General features: G+C 42.6%; 1 protein-coding gene across 3 annotated transcripts in view; it reads right to left on the bottom strand.

Moving 5' to 3' along the window:
- TUBGCP2 (tubulin gamma complex component 2) overlaps nucleotides 1–19,645 on the bottom strand; it is a 91,050-nt gene that overhangs the window by 65,618 nt on the left and 5,787 nt on the right. For all 3 annotated transcript variants that reach the window (XM_084634492.1, XM_084634491.1, XM_084634490.1), the window contains exons 3-5: nucleotides 11,733–11,861; nucleotides 8,698–8,874; nucleotides 4,228–4,387 (exon numbers count right to left, since the gene is read on the bottom strand). In XM_084634492.1, coding sequence (XP_084490618.1) covers nucleotides 4,228–4,387; nucleotides 8,698–8,874; nucleotides 11,733–11,861 — 466 coding nt within the window. The remainder of the gene's footprint in view (nucleotides 1–4,227; nucleotides 4,388–8,697; nucleotides 8,875–11,732; nucleotides 11,862–19,645) is intronic.

Raw genomic sequence — 19,645 nt, 5'->3', positions numbered from 1 at the left:
ACCCACTGAATGGGGAAAAACAAATAGCTGCTCGATGTATTCTAACAGGACTAACTGTCAGATCTTGATATTTTAGGTGCAATAGATAGTTCAAAACATGCTTGCTCAGAATCTTGCTCTGGAGAGACACATTTCTATTAAGACCAGATAGAAAAACATTTCCATTTAGCCAGGTAAGTACACCTGGTTGAAGGCTTTTTGCTATTTAGAAGTACTTCCTTAACGTCTTCTGAGCAAGCACTTTCTAATGGTGTTAACCATGAAGCATCCATGCTGTCAAGCAGAGGGCTTGTAGATTTGGGTAGAGCAGACAGCCAAGGTCCTGGGAAATCACATTTTGATCCAACAGGAGAGACAGAGAAGGTCTTACCGACAATGCTAGTAGGGCTGAGGTCTAGTATTGCTAAGGCCACGCTGGTGCTATTAGTATACGGCAAGCATGGTCCTGTTTGGTCTTCCATGAGACTCTGGAGAGGAATCGTATCGGAGGACAGGCATAGAGCAGGGAATAAAGTGTTTGTAAAGCATTTGCCATAGAGCAGGAAGTAAAGCATAGTATAAGGCAAGCAGTAAAGCGTTTGTTAATGAACCTGGCTGTGACCCCCTGGGGAGCAGAACTGATGGCATTTTCTGTTGGCCTTTGTTGTAAACATATCCATAAGGGGAGCCCCCCACAGCTGAATGGTGGATCTGGCCATTCACGGTGAATTGACTTGTTCAGGTGATCTGTCGATATGTTCTGCTCTCCTGGAAGGTAAGCAGTTTTTAGGTGAATAGAGTTGGTTATGCAGAACTCCCACAGGAGAATTGCCCCCTGGCACAACTGCACTCAACACTCTTTACTTTCAGTTTATGTAGAACATAGATGCTGTGTTGTCCATTAAAACTACCAGATTTCCCCGCATAATATGTGGGTGGAAGGTCAAAACAGGCTAGATGGACAGCACATAGCTCCCTGACATTTACATGGGTCCTCAGATCCTCTGAAGGCCACAAACCTTGAGTTCACACTCAAGGTTCCCATATATGCCACCCCTGCCCCAAATGCAGGGATGAGGCATCCAAGACCAATGTATACATTGGTTGTGGGGGAACGAAGGGAACTGAAGAGGGACAGAGAAGGAGGTGGGAAGGGAGGACAGAAACAAATTGAAGGGAATATCACAGATACACTGTGCTTAGGACCCACCAGTCCAATCCAAGAACAGAGGAAGTGGGATAGATGATTGGCAAACATATGGGAAGGAACAGATGAGCCTGTAGGAACAGTAATATTGCCATCAACAAACCTGTCAAAATGCACGCTTAGAATGAACTGCTTGTCAAGAGGAACCTGCTGTCACAAAGGAAGAGGGGGTGGAGGTGGTTGATGCCAGTAACTCCTGCCCCTTTTTCTTGGAAGGTCTTGGGGCCATGGGATAAATGTCTGATATCTCTGAGCCTGCTGGGGCTGGAACTCCTTCCTCTTTGTCACAGTGTATTGACTCCAAGCAACTTCAGAGTTTTCCTTGAATCTTTTAGGCTACGTAGCCTATCGTCCATTTTTTCCACAAAGAGGCAGTCCCTTCAAAGGGCAGATCTTGAATGTTCTGCTGTACTTCAGGCGGAAGATCGGATGCCTGCAGCAAAGCTGCTGAATCTGCTATATCCAAGCTGTCCTGGCCACCAGCTTGCCCTCTTCCATCACCACATTAAACTCCTGCCTGAAGTTCTCTGGTAGCCTGTCTTTAAACTTCATATTTTCCCACAGAGAGAAGTCAAAGCGACTTAGAAGAGCTTGCTGGTTAGCAATTCTAAGTTGTAGCCTTATCATCTAATAAAGTCTGCAACCAAACTAGTCCAGTCTCTGATTCCTTCCTCTTTTGCGTTGATGCTTGGTGCCCCTGCCTCATTCACTCATTATCTGCTGCCACCACACCAAGAGCCTGGGGAGGGTGAATGTAGAGGTATTCAAAACACTTAGAAAGGACACAGTTCGCTGTAGGAGCTAGGGAAGAAAGGGTGTGCCAGAGTGTTCTGACTGGCTCCAGAATTGCTTCATTAATCAGGAGCATCACTTTGGAGGGACCCGTCGAAGCTAGTATGTCCACTAATTTGTGAGATTTCTTGCAGACCAATTCCACCCTAATGTCTTACACTGAGGCCACCCTTTTAAGCAGTTCTTTGTGAGCCTGGTAATCTTCCCGTGTCAGTGAATTGCTCACCATCTCTAAAGCCTCATCTGGTGATGAGGAAGACAATGCACTAGAATGCTGAAGCAATGTCTGGTCTCTCTTGTGGTGGAGGAGCTGTCTGAGCAACTTCCAGCTGCTTGGTACCTGCACTAGGTGTCAGAGAGTGGTATCTGCGGTGACGATGATCTCAGTACACCCTCAAAGAAGTCAACTGAGGTGGGTGAGGTAAGGTCCTACCAGGAGAGAGACACCCCACAGAATCCAGAAAGGCCACTGACATGGTGGTGAGGCCCGTGCTTGCACAGGCCATTGTGACTTGAGATGTGCTCACTGCTGGGACTATGAGACCCATTTCGAATGGGACACAAAGACCCAAACTTTGAGTCTGAAGGAGATGACTCTGAGTCCTGTGACAAGAGTGGAGCAGATTCTGTGTGGACAGGAAATAGATAAGCATAAGCTGAGCCTGGGGATGGTAGTACTGAGGATTTTAATGGTGGATTTCCTCTGGAATGTACTGGCTCTTAGGCACTGGAAGTGTAGAGGGCATCAGGTTGCATGCTCTAGCGGAGGTGGTGTAGGAACTGCAGTCACCAGTATTGGCTGAAATTCTTCCTGTATCGCCAGGGTCACTTGTACAGAAAGACTGAGTAGTTCTCTGGCAGCTGTGTATGCCTCTGGCATCATCGATACTTGAACTGGGTCTTGACCTCGTTGTCTTTGCATAGGAACTTCAGGGTTCAGCTGCAATGGAAGTGGCAAAAGTTCCAAAACTGACAAAAACCCTTTTCAAGATGAGGAGCATTCTGGGAACACTTCCCCTCAGAGTATCCCCCCGAGTCTTTGCCTCTAGGTGGCCTTGGCAGCAATGATCTTGCTGAATGGGGTACCGGGTCTTTGGAAGTTCTCTCTCTTCTTTGACAGATCAAGGTGCTGCAGACATCTCGGGTGGTGTACTCCATACTTAAAGTGTAGCATTCAGAGCATGCTCTGAATCAGATGGCTTGCTGCCTCCATAGGAAGACACTTAAAGCTTGTTGCTCTAGAGAGGCTAAAATCCTTTACAAATGTGATACCTGTCGCTGACCAGCACTGACCTGGCACACAACCAGCAGGACTTAATCCCTGGAGAACTAGGCATGGCTGCAATACCGGTCCCAAGACTCAAATTTGGTCCAAAAAGGACCTAAAGCTAAAACCTATCACTAACACTAATTATACACTCTATACCTAACTAAAGAGAACAAACTATATACAAAGTGTGAGGGGAAAAACTTGCAATATCAAGATTGTTGGAGCTCTCTAACAACTGTCACTGGTGGTATGAAGGAACAGAGGTGTTAGGGGTGGCTCCATCCTCTTATACCTGCACCCAGTGGTGCATGATGGCAGAGGGCACTCGAGCTGCCCTGATGGGTGCTGCAGAGGGAAAATATTTCTGATATCTGCGCACGAGGCATGCACACATACCAACAGTGGCATAGACATGTGCAATCACTCAAAGAAGCAGCATCATTTTCATCTCCACAATGCTGGGGGAAGGTGGCTCCAGAGAAAATCTTGCATGAACTGATCCGACAGATCCTATGAGTATACAGTCAGGACTAGCACCGTGACATTTCCAAGTCACCCTACATCCAATACCTCAGAGCCATCAGATGACATTGATTCCTGGAGCTTTGGCCAGATGTTTCTGACATGCACCCAGGTGGGGATGAGTTATCTGAATGGCCACGATCTCAGGTGACCCCATCTTTCTGAGGGGCTACAGTATCTGAAGAAACGTGTCACACTGGGATCTGACTGGAGCAAACAGATGTGTTATCATCTGGTTTCAAACATGGCATCCAATAAAATTTTGGGGCTGGGATTTGGTATTGACAAATACTGTAAACAAAGCTTTAAGGCTTTTCTCTCAGCCCATTTCTTACTTAGCGGAGTTAACCGGAGCTAAGCTTTCTCCTCATCTTGAATATTTGGTGAAATCTGAATGAGACCAGAGAGCAAATGCACTGAATAAAACATTCGTCATTTTTGTCTGTGTGATACATACCTATAGGCACTGTTGCGTCAGTGCTTAAACTGGATCCAGTTAAGAAATCCCCATTAAGTGCAGATCTCTCATACACCCAGGCTGGAAATACTGGAATAGGCTGACAAGAATTCTTCTTGTTTTGCTTGTCTCGGAGTATCTTTCGTATAAGCTCAAGAGGCTGTCAGAAAGGAGAGAGGGGCTTCTTTAAAAACACCGACCTGGAAAAGCATCATTTCAAACCAGACATCAATTACAAACTGCTGAACTAGTCAATCTGAGGACAACAGTGGAGAGAACAGGATGCAGGACCTGGCTACTGGTTATAACACTGCAGGGCTTTTTTCTTTGTATGCTCAAGCATTTTTAGAAGCTTTGTTTATTTCACCAAGTAAAGACAAAACAGCCTGGTTTTCCCATTCCCAACTCTAGGGCTCAGTCACTATAAGAAGACAGAAAGGCAGGTTAACTTTTCTGCCAACAAGGGACTGGCCAGTACCATGGAAGACGTCATTTTTGCATTTTGCCATTCTCAGGTAGAGTTTACCAGTGTCCACAGAATAAACTGGTGATTTTAGAGTTTTATTTCTCAGCTGTTACAATTTACTATGGATTGAAATCTGGGTCACAACCCAGAATTAAATCCCATCTTCCAAATTATGAAGAGAATAACGTGTTAGCTAACAAACCACAGAACAGCTCTAGTGATACTGAGAATCTGAGGAAATGCATGGCACTTTCCCACCCTAATGCACCATTCTCCCTGGTAAACGTGTGACACATTCCACCCCTGTACACTGTCCCCTGCAATCCCTGGCAAACACTGACCCAGTGCTCCCCACAATATGCAGATGCTCATAAAAATATCCTAAGATCTACCTGATGTAGGAACTGGCTTTGCTGGACTCTGTGCTTCTCATTTGACCAACCCCAAATATCCTCTGTGATGCGATGAATTCTCTATGTTCTTGTCTTTTCCACTTCTTTCTCCTCCAACAATACTATCACCTCCACCTTGGCCAGTTCCATCTCCAAACACTTCTGGCATTAGTAGGGCTAGCCTTAAGCACAAGCAAAGCAACCAGATGCTTGGGGCCCTCTATTGCATGCAATCTCCCTTTCTAAAATTAGGACCAGATGAGGAGGCAGCTCATGGTCTGATTCCCTTCTCCTTCCAACAGTTTGGGCTTCTGAGCCTAACAGTCACAAAGCTAATCCTGAGGACTAGACACTGGCAGGAGTTCTAATGAGAGAACCAAGGACTGAAGTCAGATGCACTGGCCACTAGTGACTCCAATAGGACAGCACATCACACTGTCCCAGGGATAAATGTCATGAAGACACTGGAAGAGGAGTGTGTATTCAAGGTGCAACTCCACAGCCAGAAAAGAACCCTATATTCTTGATGGTGAATCGGGGTTGAGGACAGCTCTTATACTGGATTTCTGTACTTCCAAACCATATTACTATCACTGTGTCACACTCTGGGTGCAACCCACACCAGTTAGAGGTTGTCATCACTTGCCCTGTAACCCTGAGTGCCTTAAAATTGCTCTGGTGCTGTAGCTGGATGCTCCCAGCCGGCATACAAGATGAGTATGTGTAATAAGTTGCCCCGGATCAGTTCTGACTCCAGCAGCCTGCTTGTTACAACACAGCCACATTCTGGACTCCACCTGCTTAGGGTCATCTTGCCAGGTATAACCAAACCCCTCTCAGTGCCCAATTTTCCCAAAACTGTGCACTCTGCAATGTCCAGCCCCTTTCCTGGACCATTCAGAGGAATAAGATTTGTTTGCTCCTCTAAAGAGACAAAGTGCACAGTTTATCACTATAACTGGAGTTAACTATCACTTCAATTCTAACACAGCACTGGGTTGGTTTCAATTAAAAGTAAAACAAGTTTATTATCAAAAGGAAATAGGATTTTAAGTGAGTTCAAGTATAAAGGACAGAGTTAGAAATAGTTATAAGCAAATAAAAGTGAAAAATGCTTTCTAGAGACCAAAACTTAACAAAACTACAGTTCTGGTTCAAAGTTAGATTCTTACCACATCACCTTCCAGGACATGGCTGACCACACACTTGGTCAGGATCTGCCACCAAGTCCAAAGTGCTCCGTTCTTTTGTCTTCTTCGATGAAAGATAATCTGAGGTTCTTTGCCTCTCTCTCTTTTATGGTACAGTGAACCTTTAATTGGGGGTAACTATCAGGAGAATCCATTTCAAAGTTCATTCACGCCATAAGGAAGGAGTTATGGAGTCTTGTGGGGAAGGAAGTTCCATGCTGGCTTCTTTCCCAGCTGGTTTGTTAAAATATAAATTGATCTGTTCCTGCAATCTCCCCACTGACATGATGTTGAGTGGTTATCTCCTCCCCTTGTTAGCTTGATGGTTCTGTTTACCTTTTATGTAAATGCATTCCCACTGTCTTTTAATGTACCTTGGAAGTACCTTTGACTAGGTTGGTGTAACTTCAGCCATGCCTTGCAAACACACTTCAAGATCATAATTCCCAGTATGTTTGCAATTTTGAATTTGTCCTCTGTATATACACTACAGAATAATATTAATGATCAGTATGTTATTAGCTTTCTATTGATAAGTTACATGACACCTTTTATATACAGGTTATGATATTAGTGAGTGGAGGAATACTGAACGGGTCAGGCCAGATGAAACTCTCTACCAGATACCTCTCAGTTCCTTGCCCTCCTGCACTGGGATTCTGTTATGATCATATACAGATCCACAGAATCTGTGCGATGCTCCAGCTTTTAAACAGTCTCTTGGAGGAATCTTTTCAGTGTGCCAGACCACCAAAGGGTCGGTCTCTTCCTTCAGAGTAGGCCATCTGGCCTCACTGCCTCCAAGACTGAACCTCTTGGCTCCAGAGTTTCTGCTTCATACTGTGAGCTCTGCTCAATGAGTCCAACTGAAACAGACTGCTGATTAGAGACTTGCACATTCTTTAGGGAATGACACATCCCAGCAAGTACTTGCAGTGACACCAAACAGCATTTTCAAAAAAGAGCAGGATTTGTGAGTCAATTGGAATACAGAATTGGAAGCTGTCATAAATATAAAGGGAAGGGTAACCACCTTTCTGTATACAGTGCTATAAAGTCCTTCCTGGCCAGAGGCAAAGTCCTTTTACCTGTAAAGGGTTAAAAAGCTCAGGTAATCTGGCTGGCACCTGACCCAAAATGACCAATGAGGGGACAAGATACTTTCAAAGCTGGAGGGGGGGAAAAAGGCTTTTGTCCGTCTGTGTGATACCTTTGCTGGGAACAGATCAAGGATGCAAGCCCTCCAACTCCTGTAAAGTTAGTAAGTAATCTAGCTAGAAAATGCGTTAGGTTTTCTTTATTTTCACTTGTGAAATTCGCTGTCTGAAGGAAATGTGTATGCCTGTTTTTTGCATCTTTTTGTAACTTAAGGTTTTGCCTACAGGGATTCTTTATGTTTTGAATCTGACCACCCTGTAAAATATTTACCATCCTGATTTTACAGAGGTGATTCTTTTATCTTTTCTTTAAATAAACTTCTTATTTTAAGAACCTGATTGCTTTTCGTTGTTCTTAAGATCCAAGGGTTTGGGTCTGTGTTCCCCTGTACCAATTGGTGAGGATATCATTATCAAGCCTTCCCCAGGAAAGGGGGTGTAGGGCTTGGGGGAATATTTTGGGGGAGTAGGACTCCAAGTGGTCCTTTCCCTGGTTCTTTGTCTAAATCACTTGATGTTGACAGTGTTTAATTAATCCAAGAGTAAAGACTTTGTGCCTTGGGGAAGTTTTAACATAAGCTGGTAGAAATAAGCTTAGGGGGTCTTTCATGCAGGTTCCCACATCTGTACCCTAGAGGTCAGAGTGGGGAAGGAACCCTGACAGAAATCCTTGAGTTAGCATAGAGAAACAAATGTTAAAACATAGTCCATGTTGGTCTAGCTAGAGCAATCCACCATCCAAGCTGTAATGGACTCCCTCTTAGGCTCTGTCTCTCTGACTTCTTTTTCAGTCCCAGATGAGAGCAGCCAGCTTCTTCCAGAAGCCCACTCTTTATGCCCTCCCAGTCCTCTGTCTCCAGGCAGGGCCATGCTGAGTTTGCAGCCCCATCTACCTAGTATTGAGTGTCAATTGTTCAGTCATTGGGGCTTTCATTGTCCCTTTGGAACCCATTTTGATCTGTATCAGTTTCAATCAGTTCCTTAATTATACTATTTACTGCAGACCAGATAGCAAGGTGACACCCACACCATGTCCTGCGTCCGGCCGCCTCCCCCCCCAACACAAGAGAAGACTTATCCTTTTTTCTTCCACTGGGAAGCAATGCAAAGTACAGAGGGAAAGTGAGGCACACATAGGATTCATAAAAATATTACAGAAAATTCACACTTTGCCACAACTACACCACAAGGTAATAAAAGATAATGATTAAAGCCCTACACACTCAAAGTAGTCTTGTATCTCCAGACTGTGGAAGAGATAGTACCTGCTGTACACTGGAGCTAGTTGTTACACTGCCAAGTTGCTTGCGTAACTCCTCAAGTTCTTGCATGGATATCTTGGAAGTGGTTGACGGAATGGTAAAACTGGTACTACCACTTGTTGTGGCATTCACTGCAAGTTCCGCCCTTTCCTTAGCATTCTGCTGTAAATACTGGAGTGTCTACAAATACACAACAACAAAAAGAACTTATTCATGAATGCAGCAGAACAAGGATTTAGACAAGATGCTCTAGAAATATCCAAAAATGATAGATCAGAGAGACCTTCACCCACATGGACACAGTCATTGCACATCTCACCTCTCTTTCAACAACTCCTTGATTCAAGTATTTTATAAGCTGTCTTTGTGCAAGATAAGGGATGTAAAATGTTTACCGGTTAACTGGTAAGCATTAGTCTTACCTGTTAACCCACCTTAACTGTTAACCCCCGCCCCCCGCCAGCCCCAGCTGGTTAATCATTTAAATGAAATATATTAATCATTTAAACGGTTAACTTTTTAAACAGTATTTACATCCCTATGCAAGATCCTCTTTTTAGTGTTGCCATGGCAAGCAAAAACATACATTTGTGTGACATTAAGGTCACTAAGTTAAACATTCAAAAACAGTTTCCTGTCTGTTAGATGTATGCCATAAAACAAACAGTAATATATTAAGATATATATTTTAAAAGAAACTGGACTATAACGAACTCTATGTACCTTGTAATTGAGTTAAATTTAGTGAGAATTTTTTTCATTTCTTGACTTCTGGGCATTTAACGTGCAATGTGAATGCTACATTAACATAATTTTTTCTACCCCTCACCCCCTTTTTCAAAGAGGAAATTGTTGGGATATGTAAGGGTTAAGTAAAGACCTGGGAAACTGCTGGTATGCTGACATGGTATTAGGGGGTAGAAGCACAGGCACCATTTCTGCACTTGATAGATAAAGTGCTATCCCTCTCCTTTCCCTTCTGCTTGTTAAGGATTGATAAGCACTGCAGCTGCATAAGGAATGTGGGGCTCTAAAGGATATGCTTTGTGTAAAGCAGTGTTATCTTCCCCCTTCCTTTCCCAGCTACATAAATGAGCTCGGGGTCATGGCCCCTTCCTCCCTTCCCTGTGAGCTGCTGATCAAGAGAATTTGTGCCTGCAATTACTGCAAAGAAACAGATCTTCAAGGTAAAATTGCCTGTAGAATATGCTTAATGCTGTAAACAGTAAACAGGGGCAGGGATAATTATATTCCGTATATACCTATTAATATTCATTGTATGGGCATTCATATTACTCAATAAGGGTTTTGGGAGTGTTCTAGTAAATGTAGGTATTTACATACTAACTTAGATAAAAAGAGTTTGCTGTAACTAATTCAGTGCTTACTCAACAACTGGGTCGAGGGGAACAAGTACCGCAACAAAGAAGCCCGTCTACTCAATCCGCCTCTGGGTCCTCCTGCTCATTCTCTAACAGAAATCACAAAGGAAAAAGGGAGGAAAAAAGCTCCAAAGGGGTGCACTTTACAAGCTCTGTAGATGTGGCACTTACAAGGACACAGCAATTTAAAAATCACAATTTTCTTTGCATTTTTTCACCTTCTATTGTTTCAAATAACCTCCCAGACAACTGTAACAGAGAACGGAGGGGAAAAAGTCTCTTTCTGTATGTTTACTCTGTGCATTTGACAACCCTTCCTGTATTTATCTTTACTCTTTCCCTGATGTAGCCAGTTAGAAACAATAGATGAAACTGTGGATTTCTCACAAAGGAATAGAGAGATTAATTTTTTTAAACAACAACAAACAACAGCAACAAAGAAAACAGAAGATAAGATTCTGAAACCAAGAAATTGTCAGGGGTATTAGCGGCAGGGAGAGTACCTGTAACTCCTTTCAATTTGTTTAAAAAAAAAAAACTGAGATGATTTCAGCTACACTGTGTTCGTTTACTGGTTCACATTGCAAATACCAAGAGTGCAGGACTTGTAATATGCAGTGAGACGTGCTTGAAGAGTGCGTTTGAAAAAAACAAAATTAAGATTTATAGCACAAAACTTTCAACAAAGAGAGACGTCAGTGTTTAAATTTTTTTATGTTTTAGTTTTTTTTCACAGAAAACAAACACTTTAGGGCATGAGGTTATCTCCCCAGGAAACTAACTGCTGAAGTCCTGAAGGTCAGAATTCTCAAAAGTGACCTCTGGTTTTGGGTGCCCAACTTTGAAGCACTTGGGAATGAATCAACAGGACCTGCAGATGCAGCCATGGGTGCTTAAAGCTTCTGTAAATCAGGGCCAACATGTGTCAAGCTGGCCATCTAAAAATGGAGACATCCAATATAAGAAGCCACTTTTGAAAAATTTCAGCCATTAAGTTTACTTTGTTGAAGATTTCCAGATAAGTTTTAAGAAGAAAAAATTTCTGCATTCAAAATCTATCTGCAGATCAAGTTTTGTACACTGAGTACTTTCTCCACAGATATTAGTTCAGACTCTAACTAAGGCCCCCAAATCCTGCAATATAATCTGTATGCTTACATCCACATGGAACAGAAATGAAATCAATGGGGCTCTGCTTGGACACAAGAGTTATCCTGTGCAGAACAGATTGCAGGATCAGGGCCTTAGCAGTGCAGTGATGAGCATAAGAGAAGACCTGTTCTGGTGAAATGTCCAATTTTTAAATGCTTAGAACTGTTATTTTTCTAATTGTATACATATTATGCACAAAGACATCTTAACATCTTCTCAGAGTGTAAAATGTATGTTTTTTACCCTTATATAATTCAAAATAGCTTGAATGGATTTTTCTCAAAATCAAAATTAAAATTCATGTCTAGACCCAAAAAAAAACTTGCTGGGAAACAGGGGGTTAAAATGAATGCCCTCACATACTCTATTGTAATCGTAACTAGTTGGTTCAGATATGTTTATCTGAACAGCTTCTTAATAGGGTTTACTATAATCAGAAATCATTGTTGCTACTTCCAAATATTATGTATCAGACTGACAGAAACGCAGAAACAAATATGCTACCTCTTTGTCTTCTGTGAGCTTTGACAGCAGATACACCAAAGGATCTAGATTTCTCGTATTTTTAGATTTCAGCTCATCATACTTCTTTAAAAAATCTTCTGGAGTTCGAGAAAATTCTGCTATTTTAACCTGTAAAACATCATATAATAATACAAGTTAAGTACTTAAACATAAAGTTTAGCATTTTAGGAGAAAGTTTCAAATGCACTATTTAGAAGAACAAAGAAAATGTCAAATCTTGGCTTTGGTGTTTGTCAAATGGGGCTACCTTTGCATACCCAACTTTACAAAGAGCCACAGAGGTGCTGTGCAAAAACCAGTATGTGATCATATACCATAAACACTTGTTCATAAGCCGAATATTTTTGGTAAAAAAGCGACACATCAAAGAGCGGGGGTTGACTTATAAATGGGTCTACACCAAAAATTTATGATTTTAAACTCTATGGAATCATTTAATTGAATATCTAATATATTGTCACTTTGTTTACCTGGAGCGTCTGCAGGCATGGAGCCCCTCAACTCTCTGTGGCTGCGGTTCACCATTCCCAGCCAATGGGAGCTGCGCGAAGTGGCTGGGAACGGCGAAGCACGGCCACAGGGAGCTGAGGGGCTCCATGCCTGCAGATGCTCCAGGTAAACAAAATGTCCCAACCTGCCAGCGACTTACACTGACAGGCTGGGCGCCAAAGTTTGCCAACCCATTTATTGATGTCAATACTGCAGCCTTTTAAAGTTGCAAAGGCTTTGTTTAGTGGACTAGACTGGCTTGAAAGGAATACTAAAAGAGCAGTGCTGCAGATCTGCATGACATTTGACCGATGCATTTCACAAAATGCTATGCCTTACAAGCCAATCAGAAAAATACAATGAACAATAGTACTATAGCACTGGTGTCAGTCTGCTACTGTATAATTTGATCTCTTCATGCACTTCTACCAATGGACCCCATAAGTCTCTAGCCAATATGAAAATATAACATGCAGAATCGATGGAATCTCTAATAAAATTGAAATAGCCTCTTATCCCCACAGACATGCCAATCTACAGGGCTGCTTTGAAATAAGCAAAGAACAATAATAATTTGACAGTGATAAAGCAGGTGGCATTCCTATATAAAGTCCTACAAAATCTATAACTACAATAATAATAATCTATTTTCATACTAGTATTTAAAATGAACAACGGTGAAATCAAAAGAAAAAGGTCTGCTTATCACACAGCATTCAAACTTAAAGTTGTTGAATATGCAGAAGCAAACAATAATTGTGCCGCTGCTCGTAAATTATGTATCAATGAGAAGTAAGAGAATGGCGAAAAAATAAAACAACACTAAAAGACATGCCAAGAAGCAAGAAAAAATGTCCAACAAGGTGCGCTTTATTTCCTGAGCTAGAGAAAGATCTCAGTAATTGGGTTGTTGAATGTCGACAAAATGGGTACATTGTCACTAGAACTGGAATTCGTCTGCGTGCTCTGCAAATGTTGAAAGATGACAAACACAAGGCAGTAAAGCCATCAATGTTTGTTGCATCAGCAGGTTGGTATACTCGCTTCAGGAACCATCATAGCCTCTGTCTTCATCAGCGAACAAAGAAAGAGCAAAAGCTGCTGAGAGATCTGGAAGTAAAAATCGAATCTTTCCAAAGGTTTATTATAAAATATCGAAAGGAATATGCATTTGAACTGTCACAAATAGGAAATATGGACAAAACACCGGTGACATTCTATCTCCCGAGCAACAGAACGGTGTTGGTGAAAAAACAGTTTTAATTAAAAGCACTGGCCATGAAAAAAATTCATTTTACGGTGGTTTCATCGTGTTCGGCAAATGCATCAAAGCTCCCTCTTATTGTTATTTTTAAAAGAAAAACCTTGCCTAAAAACATGAAATTTCCTGCTGGTGTCCTCATATGAGCACACAAAAAGGGATGGATGGCTGAAAGTGGGACTACTGAATGGCTGGAAAAAGCGTGGAATAAGAGATCAGGTGCACTTTTCAAGAAACCTGATATGCTCGTTTGGAACATGTTCAGGGCATACAAGACAGATGAGGTGAAAAATGTGGCCAAAAATATGAAAACTACTTTGGCTGTAATACCTGGAGGCTTAAATTCAGTTCTACAACTGCTTGATGTCTGCCTGAACAAACCTTTTAAAGACAGACTATGCAAAATGTGGTCTGAATGGATGTGCTCAGGTATGGTGAAGTTGACAAAAGGCAGGAATCTTATGAAGCCCGAAATCAATCTGGTCGCCCAGTGGATCTAGGACGCGTGAGTGTCCATTCCCTCAGAAATGATAGAAAAATCATTTAGGAAATGCTGTATCAGCAATGCACTCGACGGGTCAGAAGATGATGCCATATTTGATAATGACACAACAGAGGCTGATGATGAGAAGGAATCTGAGTCTGAAGACAACACTGCCGACATGTACAATGACAATGCAGGTACAGCTGTGACTGAAGCAGAGTTTAATGAACTGTTTGGTGAATCAGAGACTGATTCAGACTTTGAAGGATTTTAAAACTTTTTAAAGTCTCATATTGTTCTAAGTTACTTGTTTTAAATATCCATTTACTGATTTTAAATATGGACTGTAATTTTGAAGGTGAATACATATTTGTTCAGTTATTATTATAACAATAAAAGGTTTTTCGTTATATTAAAATAATTCTAGCAAAACTTTTGAGTGTTTCTTGTGACTCCAGCTTTTAAAATATAGCAGGGGTTGGCAAACTTTGGCTCCCGGCCTGTCAGGGTAAGCCGCTAGCGGGTCAGGACGTTTTGTTTACCTGGAGCGTTCACAAGCACGGAGGCCCTCAGCTCCCAGTGGTCGCAGTTTGCCGTTCCCAGGCAATGGAGCTCCGGGAACAACAAACTGTGGCCACTGGGAGCTGAGGGGCTCAGTGCTCGTGAACGCTCCAGGTAAACAAAACGTCCCGACCCGCCAACGGCTTACCCTGATGGGCCAGGAGCCAAAGTTTGCCAACCCCTGAAATATAGGGTCGGCTTATGAAAGGGTCATACAGTTTTTACTATTTTTACCTATCCATCTTGGGGGGTCAGCTTATAAATGAAGGGGCTAATGAATGAGTATATACGGCAACTAAAGACTATAAAAATGCATATGCACAAGTGCAAGGAGTAAGCTTACATGTGTATGACAAAATACACCCCTGCGTCCAAACTCTACACACTACTGTAATAATGTTTGTATAAGATATGCCTTGTGAGGCATCATTTAAAAACTCATAATTTGCTGATCAATAATGTCATGGCAAAATGCACATAGCAACATTATATGTAAAGTTATAAACATAAACTGAAATCATGACTGAAGTATTTTTCCCAGATAAGTCTGGGGAGTGGCTAAGCCACTTTCTTGGAGACAAAGGGCAAGCTGATGCTTCAGCCAGGTGTCAACAAGGCTGATGGACCATTACCTCCTGAGTGGCCATTCCTTGGCAAGGAAGAGAGCAGGGACAAAAATCTACATTTTAGCAAAGACACAGCATGGACTTTCCTTTCCTCACTAGACTGCCTGTCATCTTGCTCCCAGCTGGAAACGCTCCTCAAAGGGGAGACAGGACTATAAAAAGAAAGGGCACGCACCCAAGACACCCTCCTCTCTCTCCCCTGTCTCTCTCTGGCATTGCACCTAAGATGACAAAAGAAAATGGCAGTTGAACTCGGGGAGGGTGCGGGGGGTGGAGGGTCTTGACCTAAGAGTTTGATCAGTAATCTGCTGGACCATGTGCTAAGAAACTTTGCTTGAGCATCAGGTTATGTCTACACTATGGACCTTACAGCGGCACAGCTGTACTGCTGCAGCTGTGCCACTGTAAGGTCTCCCATTTAATCGCTCTGTGCTGGCAGGAGAGAGCTCTCCTGCCAGCATAATTAAACCACCCCCAACAAGTACAGTAGCTATGTCGGCCGGACAGTGTCTCCCGCCAACATAGTGCTGTCCACATTGGCACTTTTGTCAGCGAGACTTATGTCGGTCAGGGGTGTGTTTTCATAACATCCCCTCACAACAAAAGTTTTGCGAACAAAAGTGCTAGTGCAGACAAAGCTTAATATAGTTTCTTCAAACAGACACTACTAACTGGCATGATTATATTATGTTATTTTGACAAATAATATGCAGAATTTTAAATTATTATGTGCAGAAATTTTATTTTTTTTGGCACAGAATTCTCCCAGGAGTAACTCTTCATACAGTTCTTTTAACTATATGGAATTGTATGGAATTTCCGGATCTAAAAATAAAGAGTGAAAATAAAGATATACCGTCATCTGCAACTATCTGCTAGAAAGAAATAGAATACTGGGGTCTCTTACTGACTCTGGGTGAGGAATATGGTCCAGTTGTTAAAGTAACAGACTAAGTTAGGGTTCTACTTATTTATTTAATGTTGTTTATATTTACAAAATTCTCATTCACCTGTGGATCTCAAAATTCTTTGCAAAGATAGGTATACGGAATATCCCTATAATAAGACACCATGGCCAAGATCTGGCATATTTTTTCTGAAAGACAGTGTGGCTAAATGAATGAGTTACAGATCTAGGTTCTGATCCAGGTTCCTTCAGAGAGGGCCTTGTACAAACTCTAAACTCCAGATTCCCTCCCCATTTTACAGACAGGGTATGATACCTATACTCTAGGCCAGGGGTGGGCAAACTACGGCCCAGGGGCTGTACCCAGCCCTTCAGACATTTTAATCTGGCCCTCAAGCTCCCACCAGGGAACAGGGTCCGGGGCTTGCCCCTCTCCATCGCTCCAGCCGGGGAGCGGGGCTCAGGGCTTGCCCCACTCTGTGCGTGCCATAGCTCCGTGCAGCTCCCAGAAGCAGCGACGTGTCCCCACTCCAGCTCCTATGCATAGGGGCAGCCAGGGGGCTCCGCACGCTACCCCCGCAGCTCCCATTGGCCAGGAACCATGGCCAATAGGAGCTGCAGGGGCGACGCCTGCGGACGGGGCAGCGTGCAGAGCTGCCTGGCCACGTTGCTGCGTAGGAGCTGGAGACGGGACATTCCGCTGCTTCCGGGAGCTGCGTGAGGTAAGCGCCACCAGGAGCCAGCACCCCATACCCTCTGCTGTGCCCCGACCCCCTGCCCCAGCCCAGACCCCTTCTCGCCCTCTGAACCCCTCGGTCCCAACCCCGAGTACCCTCCTGCACCTCCAACCCCTCATCCCCAGCCCCACCCCAGAGCCCACACCCCCAGCCAGAGCCCTCAACCCCCCCCCACCCCCCCGCATCCCAACACCCTGCCCCAACCTGGAGCCCGCTCCTGCACCCTGAACTCCTCATTTCTAGCCTCACTCCACAGCACACACCCCCAGCCAGAGCCTGCACCCCAACCCCCAATTTCATGAGCATTCATGGCCCACCATACAATTTCCATACCCAGATGTGACCCTCAGGCCAAAATGTTTGCTCACCCCTGCTCTAGGCAGTAGGAAAGCATGAGGTCATGCTCAACAACAGGGATGTGAATTGCACAGAACTATTAATGATCATAAGTGGAAGAAGTGAGGCAAGAACTCATTGTCTCCTGGCCTTCCTCTAGGCCAAATGGTATTCTCTTGGGTGCCGGGGGGGGGGGGGGAAGAAGAGTAAAGAGGGGGAAAGCAGCAACAGCAGAAACTCTATACTCGTACTCAAGATTCTCCTGTTTATGAATCCAAGGATAGCATTAGCCTTTTGGGCCACAGCACTGTACTGAGAGCTGATGTTCAGCTAGTTATCCACCACCAACCCCAAGTCCTTCTCAAGAGTCACTGCTTCCCAGGATAGAGTCCCCCATCATATCAGCCAGGGTGGATAAAATTCAATGATTTTTTTTAAAAAAATCTGATTTCTTTTATTTAAATCAAATTTTTTTGATAAAATGTTTTTTGAGGAAAAAACCTATCTAAAGATACATTATAGCTCAAAAATATCTCATCATGGAATAGGGATTATAAATTCTATAGTATGAGACAATATATTCATGTAATGTTTAAGAAAAATTTTGTAAATGAATTCCAGCAGTTCATGGATTAGAGACCCAATTTTACGGGGCTCCAGGGGCTTCTGTATAGTTTATTTAGGTTAATCTTTCTATCTACCCAATGGGACTCATGGCTCAGTCTAGAAGATACCATCAGAGATGCTTAGTTTTGCAGTTCTCAGACTGTGGATTTGTGTTTCCAGAGATAACATGCTTGTTAACAGCAAAAATGTTTCTAAACAAATAAATAAATAATATAAAGAGGTGAGAAATAACAGACCTCAACCTTATTGTCCCTCTACAATTTGTGTACACAGAGTCAATCCCTTACCTCTCTCTAAAAGTGCAAAGTTTCAAAAAGTTCAATGAATAGAAAATTGTTGGAGGCGAAATAGATCTGGACAAGGAGAAGAAGTCTGGGGATAAATGTGAGAAGGGAGGAATAGGCAGTAGAAACAAAAGGGAAACTGTTTGAGCAGCATATTCCAGAAGTCTTGAGGTCTTTCTGAGTGTAGCCTTCATTGATTTGAGATCTACCATACCATTCTCTCATTAGAAAGAAAAATCTACAATGGCAGCAGGCCGTAAAAGAGAGACCCAGTTTGACAACATTTAAATGTAGTTCCTCTACCCTTGGGTAAGGCAGGCATGCGTGCAAAATGCAAACAGTGCAACAAAGAAATGCAAGGCCTGGTTGCCTGAATAAAACAACATCATGAGAAGTGTTCCATCCCATGAGGGAGCTGCGCTGAAGATGATGAAAGGAACATGTCTGAACATTCAGGATCTTCAGGTTGGTAAACTTTTTTTATTTCATACTTCTTTCTTAAGGACTGCCTGTCTTCCTTCTGGACTATTCTTGAATTCTCATGTTTGAGCAAAAAATATAGTTATTACTCTATGGTACTATCATTTTAGATGCAGTTGCGAAAAAAAATAAATAGCTGAAATAGGCAGATCTTCCTTTTACAATTTCACCTTTAAAGTAGTACTAAGTGTCAGTGAATGCAATGAGTAATACTAAATGAGCAGTATGGTAATAATAATTAAATAACTGCATTGACTTATTTTGTTTAGGAGAATCCATCCTCAACACACAGGATTCTGAAGACTATCCACCTTCAAGATCACCATCATTTTCTATAGTTTCAGAGTTATCTGCCCATGATAGTGTTTCAGTCACATCATGTATGTCACATAGCCACAGTATATCACCTGTAGCAAAAAGAAAAAAAAAACTCCATCATCCGGAAACAACCACAGATAAGTTTATGATAAGAACGAGCAGATTAAAAAAAGAGGTAATCAATGAAAAAACTGCCTGGTTTGTTTATGAAACAAACTCTCCTTTCTTTCTGACTGAGAACCCACACTTCATTAACTTGGTTCAGTCATTAAGACCAGGATATAGTCCACCCAACAGAGCAGATATTGCAGGCAAATTGCTGGATAAAATGTATGAAAGAGAAGTTGAGCAGTGTGCAAAAGGTATAGAGGGTAAAATTGTTAACCTGAGTCTTGATGGGTGGAGCAATGTCCACAATGATCCTGTCGTATGTGCTTGTGTGACAACAGAAGAAGGGAATGCCTTCCTTACAGAAACAATTGATATATCAGGAAATGCACACACAGCAAAACAGAATGTCTAGTACGCAGCTTGGTCACAGACAATGCTGCAAATGTATCCAAGATGAGAAGAAGTTATTTAGAAGAGAGTCCCAAACTAATAACATACAGTTGCAGTGTTCATTTGATGCGCCTCCTAGCCAAAGACATCAGTGTTCCAGAAATAAAGGCTAACGTTGTTGAAATTGCAAAATACTCCCGTAACAATCACTTTGCAGCAGCTGCTCTGAAAAAAGTGGGAGGAACCAAACTAACTCTCCCATAAGACGTGTGATGGAACTC

The sequence above is a fragment of the Lepidochelys olivacea genome (genome assembly GCF_965140295.1).
Source record: "Lepidochelys olivacea isolate rLepOli2 genome assembly, chromosome: 7".
Lineage (NCBI taxonomy): Eukaryota > Metazoa > Chordata > Testudines > Cheloniidae > Lepidochelys > Lepidochelys olivacea.
This window is presented reverse-complemented; position numbering and strand designations above follow the sequence as displayed.